We start from the raw sequence: 17,500 nt of genomic DNA, 5'->3' as shown, positions 1-17,500 counted from the left end.
ACTTATATGATGTCTGGCAACTATTTTTCTGAAGGTAGCTTGATGTTACAAAACTCTGGTTTGAACTGGTTTCCTATCAGTGCGCTCGGGCGTTCATGCATAAGTGGTTATTTGTTGTTCCTTTTGTAATGAAAGGTCTAAAGAGGAAGGTTATTTCTTTAGATGAAATAAATGATATTCTTGTTGTGGAATTTGATAATGATAACCTGTTTGATAATGAGAGCACTAGTTCTGAATCCTCCAGTGATGAGTATATTGAAGAAACAAAGTTTTCTTTCGATGTCGAAAGCGAAAATGACTTCTCATTACCGAATGACTGGACAACGAAATTTCACAAAACTATAAAGGGAAAGGAAACGCCGAGAGAGAGAGAGAGAGAGAGAGAGAGAGAGAGAGAGAGAGAGAGAGAGAGAGAGAGAGAGAGAGAGAGAGAGAGAGAGAGAGAGAATAAAGTGGATAAATAATGTACAAATGTATGACGAACATATTTGAAAACTATACAGGAAACGATATGAAGAGAGAGAGAGAGAGAGAGAGAGAGAGAGAGAGAGAGAGAGAGAGAGAGAGAGAGAGAGAGAGAGAGACCTATCCCTTTCCTTTTGTTGCTTATCCAGGCGTAAGATTTACGATTGAAGATAAAAAGAACCCATTAGAATATTCAGTATTATGTAGCCATTTGAAATTAAATAATAGTAGTATTATTTGTTTTTTTTTTTACTCAACCATTTAATTAATATCCCTACTTTTAACTATAATTACGAATTATAAGCATAAAGAAATTATATTAACTTTGAAAAATTATCATTAGTGAAATGACCGCTCAGGGCAAAAAAAGCGTGATTATCGTACAGCAGCCTAGTGTACACTTGCGCCTACTGGCCGTGTTTACGTGTGGGAGTGTCATCATGGATATACAGTACTATACTGTAATTTTTAACTATTGCTAGATACGTACTGTATCAAACCTTGAAAACCCTTTTTTGTTTTTTGTATCTATAGGAAATAATTCTACATCATTCGGAAAATACTGAAAACAGTAAGCTATGCATAGTACAGTAGTAAATACTAGTCATAGAAAATTATCAAAACTTTAACAACTTTTTATTGTTTTATTTATCCATAAAAGAAATTTTGTACAGTATTTTATAAAAAAAATCTATAAGAAGGATTTCTTACAGTATTGTTAAGATAAAAGCTACAGTATATATATATATATATATATATATATATATATATATATATATATATATATATATATATGTTTTATATATATATATATATACATACATACATACACACATACATACACACACACAGTGTATATACAGTATATATATAGCTAGAAAGCTAGAAATGGAGTGAAAAAAAAATTGACGGGTAGGTTGCTGTTTGCCGCCATGATGTGTTTCGAAATATACGAATTTCCAATTACACGAGGCCTTTCATCGACCAAATTCTCGCATAATTCGGGACCCTACTGTATATATATATATATAGTTTCTTGGGATTAGATAAATGATCTCAGGTTTTCCTCAAACGACAATGGTTGGGAACTACTGGTGAGAAGTTCTAAGACTATCTGGAGATGCTAAAACTGGAGGGAGCTTACCACGGGAAAGATGCCCGGGAGAAGGCTCTTCCTCTGCTCTGAAGCTTTCAAAGTTTCTAGGCTGGATATCAAGCAGCTTCTCCGAGGACACAAGAAGCTTCTGTAGGAAGCTTTAGAAGTTTCCAGATGATCTGTAGAAGCAGCAAAGGAGGGGCACTTCCCTCAGAAAGGGCCCCGAAGAGGAGACTCTCCCCACGAAGATAGACTGGAGACTATATAGCTTCTTTGAGGACACTGGAGACATCTGCAAGAAGGTCTAGAAGTTCTATGACCATCTGGATAAGACACCTGACAAGTATCTAAGATCCCCTCAGAAGAGAAAGATACTAGCAATGTTGTAGTAACCTTGAGAGCATGCTCTGAAAAGCTAATGTTCTGCAGGATACCTCTAGAAGGTTGAGGCCATGGGGTCGAAGCGGAATTAGACTCCAGCAGCTCCTTAAAAGGGAGAGATCCTCTAGAGGGAGGACAAGTTTCCCCTGAAGGTCCTTGATCAAGGCGAGGGATGAAGAGGATATAACAGAAGAGACAATGACTTCTCTGGAAGGGGCTGCTCTTGTGGGGGGGGGGGAGGTCAATGGAAACATCTGCTTCAAAGTCCTCAGGACTTCCCACTCAATCTGAAATAAAAGCTCCTCTGGGGAAGAACTCTTTCATTTCCCAAGGACAATGGGAAGGCTTCCCTACCTCGAGAATTGTTAAGTTAAAGGCACTGCTCATAACAGAGAGAAGAGAAATATCAGTATTAAAGTGAGAGGTTAAGGGTCAAGTAGCCTCAATAATGAGCCAAAAGGGCCAAGCAAATTTTTTTGCCATTGAAGATTGCTTCCAACCAGACTTGAGGAGGGTCTCGAAGTCCAGTGTCTCTGATCGCTAGGCAGGGATAAAACCAAAAGGCTATGAACACATACACTTGTCAAAAGAAGCCCTTGGTTGCAGTCAAATCCTCTGCAGGAAAGACCCAGGGGAAGAAGCACCTCTCACACTTGAGACGCTAAACATTTGACAAAAATCCCTTAATACACAATCAAAAACACACAGGTAAAAAAAAAAAATAAAATAAACATGCCAAAGCTCCAGTCAGCGGGAATGTCTGTTCTCATTGACAGCTCATATAGTAATGGTTTGTCAAGGAGCCAGCTGTTGTCTCCCCAATTCTGGTAGGTAACCACCAGTTAGTTGATGACACCTCATTATGATTTTAATTGCTGTACTCTAAGTTTCACTGTTATCTATCTCCTATGTAGAGAGAGAGAGAGAGAGAGAGAGAGAGAGAGAGAGAGAGAGAGAGAGAGAGAGAGAGAGAGAGAGATTTTAACATAACTTTCTAATAAAATCCCAAGTAAACTATACCTGAAGCACTTGAGTTAGACTTGAAATGGCATCTACTGGACGTAAAAAGTTTGATATATCCATCAAAAACATGCCACCGATGTCCTTCCCACTGCGTCCACTGCCAAACTCTTCCTGGCCCTCCTCACTGACTTCCATTGTCTCAAGGGAGGTATCTGTTAATAGGATAGGTGCGGGGTCTAGGCTCTGACGAGCCGTGACCCCTCACATAACAGACCATAAGAATATGAGATTTACTTGACAACTATAAGTCATTCATAACAGAAGAAGCTTGTAAGTCTATAAAATAAGAAAATGATTGGACAAGACTGGAATTATATATTTTAGGCCTATGGTATAGCACTGGAACATGGAGGTAGTTCACTGCCTATGAAATAGGAGACTTCTTTGGGACCCAAAACCATTATTTAAAAGGTGGGTTCTCTATTATCTTAATAAAATGTTTTAGCTACACCAACTACGTAATTTTTCATCACATGGGAATGCCCCAAAAAGTTGAGAAATAAAGTGAAAAGCCAATGATAACAAGCACCTATTTTGATGATTGTACTAAATGACTAGAAATTCACTGATAATAAATGAAAGATTTATCACCTTTTCCTGGCAACTCCAAGACCATTTGCCTCAGTACTACTGCTGCAGCAGTAGCTTCCTTAGTCTTGACATACGCATCTGCTAAATCCCTCCGCAAAACATCTGTGACTTTGACTTTGTATCGTGACACTGAAAGAGAAATTACCATTTTAAGATGAAATTAAACTGCATATATAGTAATTACAAAATTTCTAATATATGAGAGAGAGAGAGAGAGAGAATCAGTGTTGGAAAGTAATCAAAGGCACTGTTTTCGTTAAAAGATACAATTATTATAGAGATATTCATGTTTTTAATTTATGAAATACAGTAGGCTGTATTTCTGTTTACGAAAGTATAAAAATGAAATTTGAGAAGGTATAAAAATAAAAAAAATTGTGAGTTCTAGCAATGTTTATAACTTTCAACTTCATCAATGAGATTATGTAAGCATACCATCTTCTACCATGATCTTGGCAAAATAATAGACCTAAACAGTCCTAAAGGAATGTTTTTACTGTAAAGATAAAATCCATCATTTTTATTTTACTTAAAAACACAACTTCAGTACAGTATATGATTATATTGCCTACATTATATGTTGTCAAGTCAATCGTTTCAAACTACTACGCAAGTAGAAAAAATCATATCATTATCAAAATGCAACAGCTGTTTATTTTTTGTTTTTGGTTGGGTGGTTGTGGCTATGTGTGTTTATACAATGACTATACTGTAATGTTTCTAACGATTTATTATCTTTTATTTTTCTAGCCCATTGACGTAAAAGATGAAATAAATGTACAGTAATTACTGGAGATAATAGCTTACTACACAAGAGACGACACTGTTGTGTCATGCTTCATGAAAAAACGTAAGCTAAGTGAGACGTCGGAACGAAAACACCGAACACTTACAATACAGTTAATCCGTACTATAGTGATATTACTGTGCATATATTACAGTATTATATACTACCGTCTTAGCGAGTGTTAGATTACGAACAACCGTTATGTTATACAGAACAGTAAAGGGATGATGAAAACTAGGTAAATATTTACTTTAGCACAATACTGCCCTGAAGGCTTACTGTGTCCAGTACGTAGTGTACATGTCTGCACATGTACTATACAATGTATAAATAATATAAACTGAGTTAGAAACCACGTAAAAACAATATTAGTCAGTATTTACTGTGTTAGCCCTTTTACCCCCAATGGACGTACTGGTATGTTTCACAAAACTGCTATTTACATCTTTTTTTTTGCATATTTTTGATAACTTTGTGAGAAACTTCAGGCATTTTCCAAAAGAATGAGACCAACCTGACCTCTCTATGACGAAAATTAAGGCTGTTAGAGCAATTTGAAAAATATATATTGCAAAATGTGCTTGAAAAAAAAAAATGCCTGGGGGTTAAGGGTTGGAAAGTTCCAAATAGCCTGGGGGTAAAAGAGTTAATCAACAAGCTCGGGAATCTGGTCGTAGCACGGGGCAGTGACATTTTAGGTTAGGAATCTGCCCACCCTAGCGGCACATCTATTCGCGAAAATCCCCTTATTGCGACTGTGTCTGTCACCTAACTACCAGGAATAACGAGGGCTGAATTTACATGTACAACTACTTCGCTGTTCAACTATCAAGAATTCATGACATCGTGGACTTTTTAATATACAGTATACCGTTTAATATACAGTGGAACCTCTACATACGAATTTAATCCGTTCCAGAACCAACTTCGGATGTAGAAAATAAGAATACATTGAAATAGTATTAATCCGTGGTTGAGCCCAAAAACTTATGATAACTTCTTAATAAACTACTACACATAATTTTCCCATGAGTATAATGCACACTAAATTAGATAATAGGCATGTAAATAAGAAGAATTAGCAAAAAATGATAAATAAGAAACGGGTTTTTAGCGTCACTTTACCTTAGAAACTGCAGCGCAGGTGTTGTTAGTCTTGCTACGCAGAGAGGAGACGGACGGGCGGCGAGGAGGTAGAGAGGTTAACTACGATAAACGTACACTACCTTAACTTATTCTAACTTACACTAAGTGAACTTTAACATAACTTAGCTTATTTTTTTTTATTTTTATATTTTATATTTTTTTTTACATTTTCTTTTTTTCTTTTTGATGATTACGTAATTTTAATCACTTTCACTCTCTACACTTAAAATTGACTGAATTTTTTTCTCTTCACTCTTTGCCGTTTTCTTTGTTTCACTTTCTTCCGCTTCACTCTTTGCCGTTTTCTTCGAATCACTTACATCCTCTTCATCACGAGTTCGCTTCGCAGTTTTTTTAAAGAAATTATCGAAAGATAATTGCTTGGTACGGCTTTTCAGAATGTTTCGAAAGTGAGTTAGGCAAACATCATCGAACTGCGAAACTACACGACAAACCTGCAATTTCTTTGGATGGTATTTGTCGATGAAGTCGACCACGTCTTGATATTTTCCTAACACCTCTTTTATATGCGCCGAACCTAACACATGTTCTACCTCCTCGCTCCCTTCCTCGTCATCACTCACGTGCTCTGACATAGCATGGAGTTCCTTGAGCTCATCCGTGGTAAGTTCGTCGTGATGTTCGGCGACGAGTTCCGTAACGTCATCTGCGTCGACCTCCAGACCCATGAACTTGCCAAGGGAGACGATTTCCTCTACGGCTTCCGCTGCACCCACCACGGGATCAGGTTCGGGGTCAAAACCTTCAAAATCTCGGGAAGAAACTGCATCAGGCCACAGCTTCTTCCAGGCAGAATTGAGGGTCCGTCGAGTTTATCCCACCCAAGCCTGATCTATGATCTTCAAGCAGTGCACGATGTTGAAGTGGCCCCTCCAAAATTCACGCAAAGTTAAGTTGGTGCTTTGCATGACATTAAAGCACTGCTTAAATAAGTGCTTGGTGTACAGCTTCTTAAAATTAGAGATGACTTGCTGGTCCATGGGCTGGAGGATAGAGGTGGTATTCGGTGGAAGATACAGCACCTTTATGAACTTAAATTCATCGAAGATATCATCTTCAAGTCCGAGGGGGGGGTGAGCGGGTGCATTGTCAAGGCATAGCAGGCACTTTAAAGGCAATTTCTGTTCATGAACATATTTCTTCACAGAAGGGCCGAAAACTTGGTTACCCCATTGCACAAAGAATTGCCTAGTGACCCAGGCCTTCGAGTTGGATTGCCAGAAAACATGATGCTGATCCTTATCGACGTTGTGTGCCTTAAAGGCCCTAGGGTTCTCTGAATGGTAAACCAGTAAGGGCTTGACTTTAAAGTCCCCGCTAGCGTTGGCACATAGGGCAAGAGTCAACCGATCCTTCATTGGCTTATGCTCAGGCAATTTCTTCTCTTCGGCAGTGATGTAGGTTCGACTCGGCATCTTCTTCCAAAACAGCCCGGTTTCATCACAATTAAACACCTGCTGCTCTACGTAGCCTTCTTCCTGCACGATCTTTTCGAAGTTCTTGACAAAGTCAGCTGCAGCCTTTGTGTCCGCACTAGCAGCCTCTCCGTGGCGAACAACTGAATGAATCCCGGACCTTTTCTTAAATTTCTCGATCCAGCCACGAGATGCCTTGAAATCATCTGAGGAAGGCTCGGTTGAACTCTCCCCAGCATCACCCCCAGAGCTCTCCTCCTTCAAGTCCGTAAAGATGGCGTGCGCCTTCTCGCAGATGACGGTCTTGGTGATGGTGTCGCCAACGATCTCTCTGTCCTTAATCCACACTAGTAGAAGTCGTTCCATCTCTTCTATGATAGGGGTACGGCGTTTGGAAATTATGGTGATCCCCTTAGAAGGTTTCACTGCTTTAATAGCTTCCTTCTGTTTAAGGATTGTCGAGATCGTCGACATATTACGGCCATACTGTTTAGCAATTTCACTAACGCGGACGCCACGCTTATGTTTTTCAATAATTTTCTGCTTAACTTCTAAAGAAAGCATTTTCTTCTTCCTTTTCTCACCACTACCACTACCACTGGCAAAACTAAGCCTTTTAGGACCCATACTTCACGTAAATTACCGTTAAAGGATGCACGTAAAAAATCACGATTAAAACAGAGTTAATAGCAGAACGCACAGAGCAGAACCGCAAGAAGCCGACGAGAACAGAGGACTGACACAAGCTGCGCTAATTGAGGGTCCCTCCGAGGTCGATGTGCTGCCTTCTATCGGCGGAAATAAAAAACACTTCAGGCGCTATGAGCACCGACTACGCGTACGAGTATTGTTTACTTCGGGTGTCGAAAAAAACATTCGGGTGTAGAGTAGGAACGCGTTCGAATTGTACTTCGCGTGTAGAAAAATTCGGATACAACCATACAACCGGTACGACGAAAATTGTTTGCTTCGTGTGTCGAAATAAAATTCGGGTGTAGAGTAAAAAATTTGCTCGAATTTTACTTCGGATGTTGGAAAATTCGGATGTAGAGGTTCCACTGTACAGTATACCGAATTTCCCGTGTCATAAGAAGCTACAAGTGGTAAGACGCACCCTACATTTAGCTGAGGAATTTTTGGAAATAAAAAGAAATTGAAGTTTTTACAATCTATCATTACAGCATTTCCTAGTCGGCAAATTTTAGTGTGATTTTTCATCTGACAAAGTAAATTTTTATATTTTAGGTGTATTATGAAATGTTTAAGGTGATATTAATTAGATGTACACCTGATACCCCAATTTTATTACATATTCATATAATTCAGGATGCCAGAAAACTTTAAATCAATCAATAACATTCATATAAAAAAACAGTAAACCAGTCATAGTTGCTACCATCATAACAATGTTTTGAAGTATTTGTTTACATGAAAGCAGTGTTGCCAAATGCTCCAAACCAAATTTTGGAGGCAAAGTGAAATTCAAGTAATATTTCCCAAATTCCTTGTGTACATATTTCATCCAAAATCAATTATTGATTTAATAAATAATTCTCTAGAAATTTCACAAGGTGGATATTTTTTGTTGTTTGTGTGACTAGGTCTAGTTACTTTACAGATAACTTGGTAAAACTGCACTCAATTTGCCGTGAGAAAATTTTTCCAAGTTTCTGTTCACCAACAATCTGTTAATTTCAGAACCTATGCAACAAAGTTATTCCAAAAATATTGCTTTACAGTATTACAAAATATCAACAATATATGAGAAAACATATAAATACAGTAATACCTTGAGATATGAGTGTCCCAACATACAAGAAATTTGATACAAGAAAAAATTTATGATACGAGGTAGTTCCCTATGCGGCCGCCAGGTGGCCGAGTGTGCGAGAGGCTTCTCACCAGGACAGCATCGCTCAGTCTTTCCCATCGGATCTCCATTGCATAAAGTTATCTCCAATCATCGGCCGTAGCGTTTGCTTTTTTACGTATTTTTTCCGTTAATCAGTACAGAATTAATTGAATAAGCAATGGGTCAAAAGCAAGCGAGTGCAAACAAGGGTAGTGGAAAAAAAAAGCGTATGATGACAATGAAGATGAAGCATGAAATAATCGAAAAACATGAGTGGTGTAAGAGTGACTGAGCTGGCGCACCAATATGAGAGGAGTACATCAACAATATGTACCATCCTCAAGCAGAAGAATGCTATAAAGAGCACCAAGCCTTCCCAAGGAGTATCCATCCTTTCCAAGCTGCGCAGTGATAATCACGACGAGATGGAGAGGCTTCTTTTATTATGGATAAAGGAGAAAAAGTTGGAGGGAGATAGCGTGACTGGGACGATCATATGTCAAAAGGCCAGCAGAATCTATGATGACTTGAAAGGGAAGCAAGCAGCCGAGAGAGGGGAGACTTCAACGCCAGCAGAAACCTTCAAAGCCAGTCATGACTGGTTGTATAATTTTAAAAAACGGTGTGGGATACACTCAGTTGTGAGGCATGGGGAAGCAGCAAGTTCCGACTCGAAAGCCGCGGCGTACTTCGTCACAACCTTTGTTTCGGTTATAGCCTGGGATGGCTTTATCGCCAAACAAGTCTTCAACTGCGATGAAACTGGCCTTTTCTGGAAGAAGATGCCCTAGAGGACTTTCATCACGGCAGAGGAAAAGAGAGTACCGAGCCATAAACCAATGAAGGACCGATTAACTCTAGCCTTGTGTGCCAATGCCAGCGATGAATGTAAGGTCAAGCCACTGCTGGTGTACCACTCAGAAAACCCACGTGCTTTCAAGAGCCAAAGGATCTTGAAACAAAAACTGCAAGTGATGTGGTGCGCTAATGCTAAGGCTTGGGTTACCCGGCATTTTTTCACAGAATGGGTTAATCTGTCCTTTGGTTCGACAGTCAAAAAATATTTGGCTGAGAAAAGCCTCCCAATGAAATGTCTCCGGGCCTTGACAATGCCCCTAGTCACCCTCCTGGCCTCAAAGAGAACATTCTTGATGAGTTCAGGTTCATCAAGGTCCCTAATCTCCTGCCCAACACCGCGCCACTCCTCCAACCAATGGACCAATAAGTTATATTTAACTTTAAAAGTGTACACGAAGCACTTGTTCAAGTAATGCCTCGATGTCACAGACAACACAAATCTAACCCTTCGTGAATTTTGGAAGGAACATTTCAACATCGTCCATTGCTTAAAAATTATTGACGATGCATGGCAGGGTATCACAAGACAACTCTTAATTCAGCATGGAAGAAACTGTGACCAGCTTTCGTTGCTGAGAGGGACTTTGATAGAGCTCCAGGAGTTGCAACATTTGGAGGTGTTGCAGGAGCTCAGTAGCAAGGAGGAGGTGGAAGACGAGAGTCGCCTTTCTACGGCAGAATTCAAAGACATGTTAGCGAAGCGACAGGACTCTAATTTTATGGAAAAGAGGTACCCGGACAAGATGGCGAGTGGTTGTGCGTTAGCCTATTGTGACGACATTTACGTGCGTCATTTTCGCAACATTTTGAAGGGGAGACAAAAGCAAACATCGCTAGATAGGTTCCTTTTAAAAAGGCCGTCAAAAAGTGAAGGTGAAAGCGAGGCAAAAAGAGTCAAGCCGGAAGAAGAAGAAATGTAAAAAAATGAAAATGAATACAAAATTAGAATTAAGTTTAGTGTAACGTAAGATTAACATTTCATTTTTAAGTGTGTGTACAGTTAGCCAATTTCATTTAAGTTAAATTCAAAGTTGCTAATTTCATTTAAATTAAATCTAAAGTAATGTTACGTGGTGTTACAAAAGTGTTGCGCACGGAACGTGTTGCCATCAAGTCTCTCTCCTCCCCGTCCTCTCTCCCTCCTCCTCCTCCGCACACACCATTATTAGCTGCTGCCGTCTGTCTCGAAGGTAAGAACTCCATAATAATGTTACATTTCATTGAGCATCATAACCAGTTCATACGTTTTTGTTATTTTGTTAGCGTAGAATGTTAATCAGAACAATTAAAAATGTTATTTTCCTTAGTAAAATAAATTTTTGAATATACTTACCCGGTGATCATGTAGCTGCAACTCTGTTGCCCGACAGAAAAAACCTACGGTCGGGATACGCCAGCGATCGCTATACAGGTGGGGGTGTACAACAACAGCGCCATCTGTCGAGTAGGTACTCAGGTACTTCTTGTCAACAAGAACCAATTTTCTCCTCGGTCCACTGGGTCTCTATGGGGAGGAAGGGAGGGTCCTTAAATTCATGATCACCGGGTAAGTATATTCAAAAATTTATTTTACTAAGGAAAATAACATTTTTCAATATTAATCTTACCCGGTGATCATGTAGCTGATTCACACCCAGGGGGGTGGGTGGAGACCAGCATACATGTTAACATTAGAAGCTAAGTATCCCGTATTTCATTTTAGCAGTTATTCAAAATAACAAACATAAAATAAATAAGTACCTGGTAAGGAAGTCGACTTGAACCATTACTCTGCCTTTTTAAGTACGTCTTCCTTACTGAGCCTCGCGATCCTCTTAGGATGCTGAGCGACTCCTAGGTGCTGAAGTATGAAGGGCTGCAACCCATACTAAAGGACCTCATCACAACCTCTAATCTAGGCGCTTCTCAAGAAAGAATTTGACCACCCGCCAAATCAACCAGGATGCGAAAGGCTTCTTAGCCTTCCGTACAACCCAAAAACAACAATAAAAAGCATTTCAAGAGAAAGATTAAAAAAGGTTATGGGATTATGGGAATGTAGTGGTTGAGCCCTCACCTACTACTGCACTCGCTGCTACGAATGGTCCCAGGGTGTAGCAGTTCTCGTAAAGAGACTGGACATCTTTAAGGTAAAATGATGCGAACACTGACTTGCTTCTCCAATAGGTTGCATCCATTACACTCTGCAGAGAACGGTTCTGTTTGAAGGCCACTGAAGTAGCGACAGCTCTAACTTCATGTGTCCTTACCTTCAGCAAAGCATGGTCTTCCTCATTCAGATGAGAATGGGCTTCTCTAATCAAAAGTCTGATGTAATAAGAAACTGCGTTCTTCGACATCGGTAAAGAAGGTTTCTTAATAGAACACCATAAAGCTTCTGATTGTCCTCGTAATGGCTTTGTACGTCTTAAATAGTACTTAAGAGCTCTTACTGGGCATAGTACTCTCTCTTGTTCGTTTCCAACCAAACTGGACAGGCTTGGAATCTCGAACGATTTGGGCCAAGGACGAGAAGGGAGCTCGTTTTTAGCTAAAAAACCAAGCTGTAAGGAACATGTAGCCGTTTCAGATGTAAAACCTATGTTCCTGCTGAAGGCGTGTATCTCACTGACTCTTTTAGCTGTTGCTAAGCAAACGAGGAAAAGAGTCTTCAAAGTGAGATCTTTAAAAGAGGCTGATTGAAGCGGTTCGAACCTTGCTGACATCAGGAACCTTAAAACCACGTCTAAGTTCCAACCTGGTGTGGCTAACCGACGCTCCTTTGAGGTCTCAAAAGACTTAAGGAGGTCCTGTAGATCTTTGTTGGTGGAAAGATCTAAGCCTCTGTGGCGGAAGACTGCTGCCAACATGCTTCTGTAACCTTTGATCGTAGGAGCTGATAGGGATCTTACATTCCTTAGGTGTAAAAGGAAGTCAGCTATCTGCGTTACAGAGGTACTGGTTGAGGAAACTGAATTTGCCTTGCACCAGCTTCGGAAGACTTCCCATTTTGACTGGTAGACCTTGAGAGTGGATGTCCTCCTTGCTCTGGCAATCGCTCTGGCTGCCTCCTTCGAAAAGCCTCTAGCTCTCGAGAGTCTTTCGATAGTCTGAAGGCAGTCAGACGAAGAGCGTGGAGGCTTGGGTGTACCTTCTTTACGTGCGGCTGACGCAGAAGGTCCACTCTTAGAGGAAGAGTCCTGGGAACGTCTACTAGCCATTGCAGTACCTCGGTGAACCATTCTCTCGCGGGCCAGAGGGGAGCAACCGTGTCCCTTCGTGAGAGGCGAACTTCTGCAGTACCTTGTTGACAATCTTGAACGGGGGGAACGCATACAGGTCTAGATGGGACCAATCCAGAAGAAAGGCATCTACGTGAACTGCTGCTGGGTCCGGAATCGGTGAGCAATAATTTGGGAGCCTCTTGGTCATCGAGGTAGCGAACAGATCTATGGTGGGCTGACCCCACAGGGCCCATAGTCTGCTGCAAACATTCTTGTGAAGGGTCCACTCTGTAGGGATGACCTGACCCTTCCGGCTGAGGCGGTCTGCCATGACATTCATGTCGCCTTGAATGAACCTCGTAACAAGCGATATCTTTCGATCTCTTGACCAGGTGAGGAGGTCCCTTGCGATCTCGAACAACTTCCTCGAATGAGTCCCTCCTTGCTTGGAGATGTACGCCAAGGCTGTAGTGTTGTCGGAGTTCACCTCCACCACCTTGTCTAGAAGGAGGGACTTGAAGCTTCTCAAGGCCAGATGAACTGCCAGTAGCTCCTTGCAGTTGATGTGAAGTGCTCTTTGATCCGGATTTCACATGCCCGAGCATTCCCGACCGTCCAGTGTCGCACCCCAGCCCGTGTCCGATGCGTCCGAGAAGAGAAGGTGGTCGGGGGTCTGAACAGCCAGTGGTAGACCTTCCTTGAGAAGAATGCTGTTCTTCCACCAAGTCAGTGCAGACTTCATCTCTTCGGATATAGGAACTGAGACCGCTTCTAGCGTCATGTCCTTTCTCCAGTGAGCAGCTAGGTGATACTGAAGGGGACGGAGGTGGAGTCTCCCTAACGCGATGAAAGCATCCCTATTAGACTCATCCACTGTGTGACTGAACATCGGTTCCTTTTCAGCATGCTCTGGATGCATTCTTGGGCTTGACTGATTCTGGGGGCCGACGGAAAAGCCCGAAAAGCTCGACTCTGAATCTCCATACCTAGATAGACTATAGTTTGGGATGGGACGAGTTGGGACTTTTCTATATTGACCAGGAGACCCAATTCCTTGGTCAGATCCATAGTCCATTTGAGATTCTCCAGACAGCGACGACTTGACGGAGCTCTTAAAAGCCAGTCGTCCAAATAGAGGGAGGCTCTGATGTCTGCCAAATGCAGGAATTTGGCAATATTCCTCATCAGTTTGGTAAACACTAGAGGTGCCGTGCTTAGGCCAAAGCACAGGGCTTGGAACTGGTAAACGACCTTTCCAAAGACGAACCTTAGGAAAGGTTGGGAGTCTGGATGGACGGGGACGTGAAAGTACGCGTCCTTTAGGTCCAACGAGACCATCCAGTCTTCCTTCCTGACCGATGCTAGCACCGACTTCGTCGTCTCCATGGTGAACGTCTGCTTGGTGACAAAGACATTTAGAGCACTGACGTCCAGCACCGGTCTCCACCCTCCTGTCTTCTTCGCTACTAAGAAGAGATGGTTGTAGAAGCCCGGGGATTGATGGTCCCGGACTATGACTACCGCTCCCTTTTGTAGCAAGAGACACCTCTTGCTGTAAAGCTAGCCTCTTGTCCTCCTCTCTGTACCTGGGAGAGAGGTCGATGGGAGTAGTTGCTAGAGGGGGCTTGCGCAAGAATGGAATCCTGTACCTCTCTCTGAGCAACTTCACAGACTGTGCGTCTGCACCCCTGTTCTCCCAGGCCTGCCAGTAGTTCTTGAGCCTGGCTCCCACTGCTGTCTGGAGAGGTTGGCAGTCAAACTCTGCCTTTTGAGGACTTGGAACCCTTCTTCTTTTTGCCACGTTGACTATCGGCACGGGTACCTCCTCTGCTGGAGGTTCTGCCACGAAAGGGCGGAATGAACCTAGACGCTGGTGTGTCCATCCTAGGTCTAGGCACGGAAGGTAAAGCTGTGACTTTACGTGCGGATGACGCCACCAGGTCATGGGTATCCTTCTGGATCAACGAGGCAGCAATCCCCTTGATCAGCTCTTCAGGAAAGAGACACTTGGAAAGCGGAGCAAACATCAACTCTGACTTCTGACATGGTGTGATCCCCGCCGACAAGAAGGAGCAAAGGTGATCTCGCTTCTTAAGAACTCCAGACACGTACGAAGCCGCAAGCTCGCCAGACCCATCCCGAATGGCTTTGTCCATGCATGACATGATGAGCATGGCAGAGTCCTTATCCGAAGGGGAGGTCTTTCTGCTTAACGCTCCCAAACACCAGTCCAGGAAGTTGAAGATCTCAAAAGCACGAAAAACTCCCTTCAAAAGATGGTCCATGTCCGAAAAGGTCCAGCAAATCTTGGAGCGTCTCATAGCCAGTCTGCGGGGAGAGTCTACCAGACTTGAGAAGTCGCCCTGGGCAGAGGCAGGAACTCCCAAGCCGAGATCTTCTCCCGTGACATACCAGACGCTAGATTTGGAAGCAAGCTTGGTCGGTGGAAAGATGAAGGATGTCTTCCCAAGTTGCTTCTTGGACTGCAACCACTCTCCCAGTACCCTTAAAGCTCTCTTGGATGAGCGCGCGAGTACGAGCATCGTAAAGGCAGGAGCTGCTGACTGCATGCCTAAAGCGAACTCAGAGGGAGGTGAGCGCGGGGTTGCAGACACAAACTGGTCCGGATACAACTCCTTAAACAGGGCAAGGACTTTCCTAAAGTCTAAGGAGGGAGGCGTAGTCTTGGGTTCCTCTATGTCGGAGTGTTGATCGTCCAAATGCGCAGCTTCGTCGTCATCAGAGACTCCTTCATCCGAATGCTGAGGAGGAAGCGGCAAAGGAGGAGAAGAAAGCTGAACGGCTGAATCCGGCAGCACGGGTGCATGCGTAGCTGCACTGGATCCAACATCATGCCGCTGCTGGTCAGTCTGAGAGCTGGCAACAACAAAAGCGGAGTGATGGTGCGTGGTGGGGACTGCCGTGGGTTGCGGAGACTGCCGCATTGCGTCAAAACACGGCAGCTTGACAGCACCTTCCCACTGCTGATGCGGTAGCTCACGCATGTCAACGGAGGGTGCCGCACGTCGGCTAACGTCAACATGCGTCTGGCAGGGTCGACTGCGCATCGGTGGTGGAGCTCTCACAGCCGGAGTGTGGGAGCAGGCAGCCGCAGTGTCTGCTGAGCGCACAACCGTGGCAGGTTGTAGGTTAACAGGTGCAGTGTCAACCTTCTCAGCACGATACTCCTGCATGAAGGAAGCTAGCTGAGTCTGCATAGACTGCAGCATAGACCACTTAGGGTCTACAGCGGTTGGTGCGGCAACAGACGGAGTGATTGCCTGCTGCGGAACAACTCTACCTCTCTTGGGAGGTGTGCAGTCTTCGGAAGACTGCGGCGAGTCCGAACTGACCCAGTGGCTACACCTGGGCCGTTGGACTCGCTCGGAAGGGACCTTGCGCTTGAGAGGTCGTGAGACCTTGGTCCAGCGTTTCTGACGAGAAACTTCTTCCACAGACGAGGAATGAATGGGCTCACTCGTCTGTTTGTGGATGGGACGATCTCTGCAAGATACGTCCGCAACCACTGAGGGTACATCTGTACGCTGATCAAGGCCTGTCGAACCCTTTGGTCCTTCGACATTGCTTCTCCCCTGGGCTTGGGAGCTTGCAAGAGGTCCAGGACTGGGAGGACGACTGGCACGAACAGATACACCCTCATGCGTAACACTGACACTGACACTTTTCACCGCACTTGCACTCACTACACTTCCCACTGCACTTTTCTCCTTCAACTTTTTGACATCGGCCAAGAGTTGATTGCGGTCATTAGCTAATGACTCCACTCTGTCACCAAGAGCCTGAATGGCACGCATCATGTCCGCCATCGAGGGTTGCTGAGAGCTAGTAGAAGGGTCGGGAGTCACCACTACAGGGGAAGGAATAGGTTGAGGGGCATGGGGAGAGGAAAAATCAAAAGAGCGAGACGAACTCCTCCTGATCCTATCCTTCTCTAGCCTACGTGCATTCTTAAGGAATTCATTAAAATCGAATTCCGAAAGCCCAGCGCATTCCTCACATCGATCTTCCAATTGACAGGATTTACCCCTACAATTGGAACAAACGGTGTGAGGATCTATAGAGGCCTTCGGAAGACGCCTAGAACAGTCCCTAGCGCTACACTGCCTGTACTTGGGGACTTGAGTATGGTCAGACATCTTGAATTAGTTAAAGGGAATCCAAAATCTATCCAAGTCGTCAACAAATAATCCAAATCTAATCAAAAAAGCTTGATAAGGTAATGATAATAACTCCTGTACAGCGAAAGCTAATATATAGAGAGAATACATCACCAAATAGCGTGAAAATCAACTCCAGAAACAACAGCGTATCAAGTAGGTCTTGCCGGTGGCACGACAGAGGAAAAATTGGTTCTCGTTGACAAGAAGTACCTGAGTACCTACTCGACAGATGGCGCTGTTGTTGTACACCCCCACCTGTATAGCGATCGCTGGCGTATCCCGACCGTAGGTTTTTTCTGTCGGGCAACAGAGTTGCAGCTACATGATCACCGGGTAAGATTAATATTGAAAAACATTTTTTTTCCACGGTAATATACTGTTTTTAGGGGTTTTTTCAGAGGGTAGGAAAGGATTAATTTTTATTTAGTTATTTTATATGGGCAATATTCACCCGAGATACAAGCAAAATTGACACACGACC

The 17,500-nt window shown here is 43.1% G+C and overlaps 1 protein-coding gene across 1 annotated transcript in view; it reads right to left on the bottom strand.

Moving 5' to 3' along the window:
- The window catches only part of LOC137652976 (leucine-rich PPR motif-containing protein, mitochondrial-like), a 438,837-nt gene that overhangs the window by 176,964 nt on the left and 244,373 nt on the right, over positions 1–17,500 (bottom strand). Inside the window, 2 exon segments of the mRNA XM_068386371.1 lie at positions 2,963–3,117; positions 3,557–3,685. Coding sequence (XP_068242472.1) covers positions 2,963–3,117; positions 3,557–3,685 — 284 coding nt within the window.

This window comes from Palaemon carinicauda, chromosome 1 (genome assembly GCF_036898095.1).
Source record: "Palaemon carinicauda isolate YSFRI2023 chromosome 1, ASM3689809v2, whole genome shotgun sequence".
NCBI classification, from domain to species: domain Eukaryota; kingdom Metazoa; phylum Arthropoda; class Malacostraca; order Decapoda; family Palaemonidae; genus Palaemon; species Palaemon carinicauda.
The sequence above is the reverse complement of the archived record's forward strand: the minus strand, read 5'-3'. Positions and strand labels throughout refer to the sequence as shown.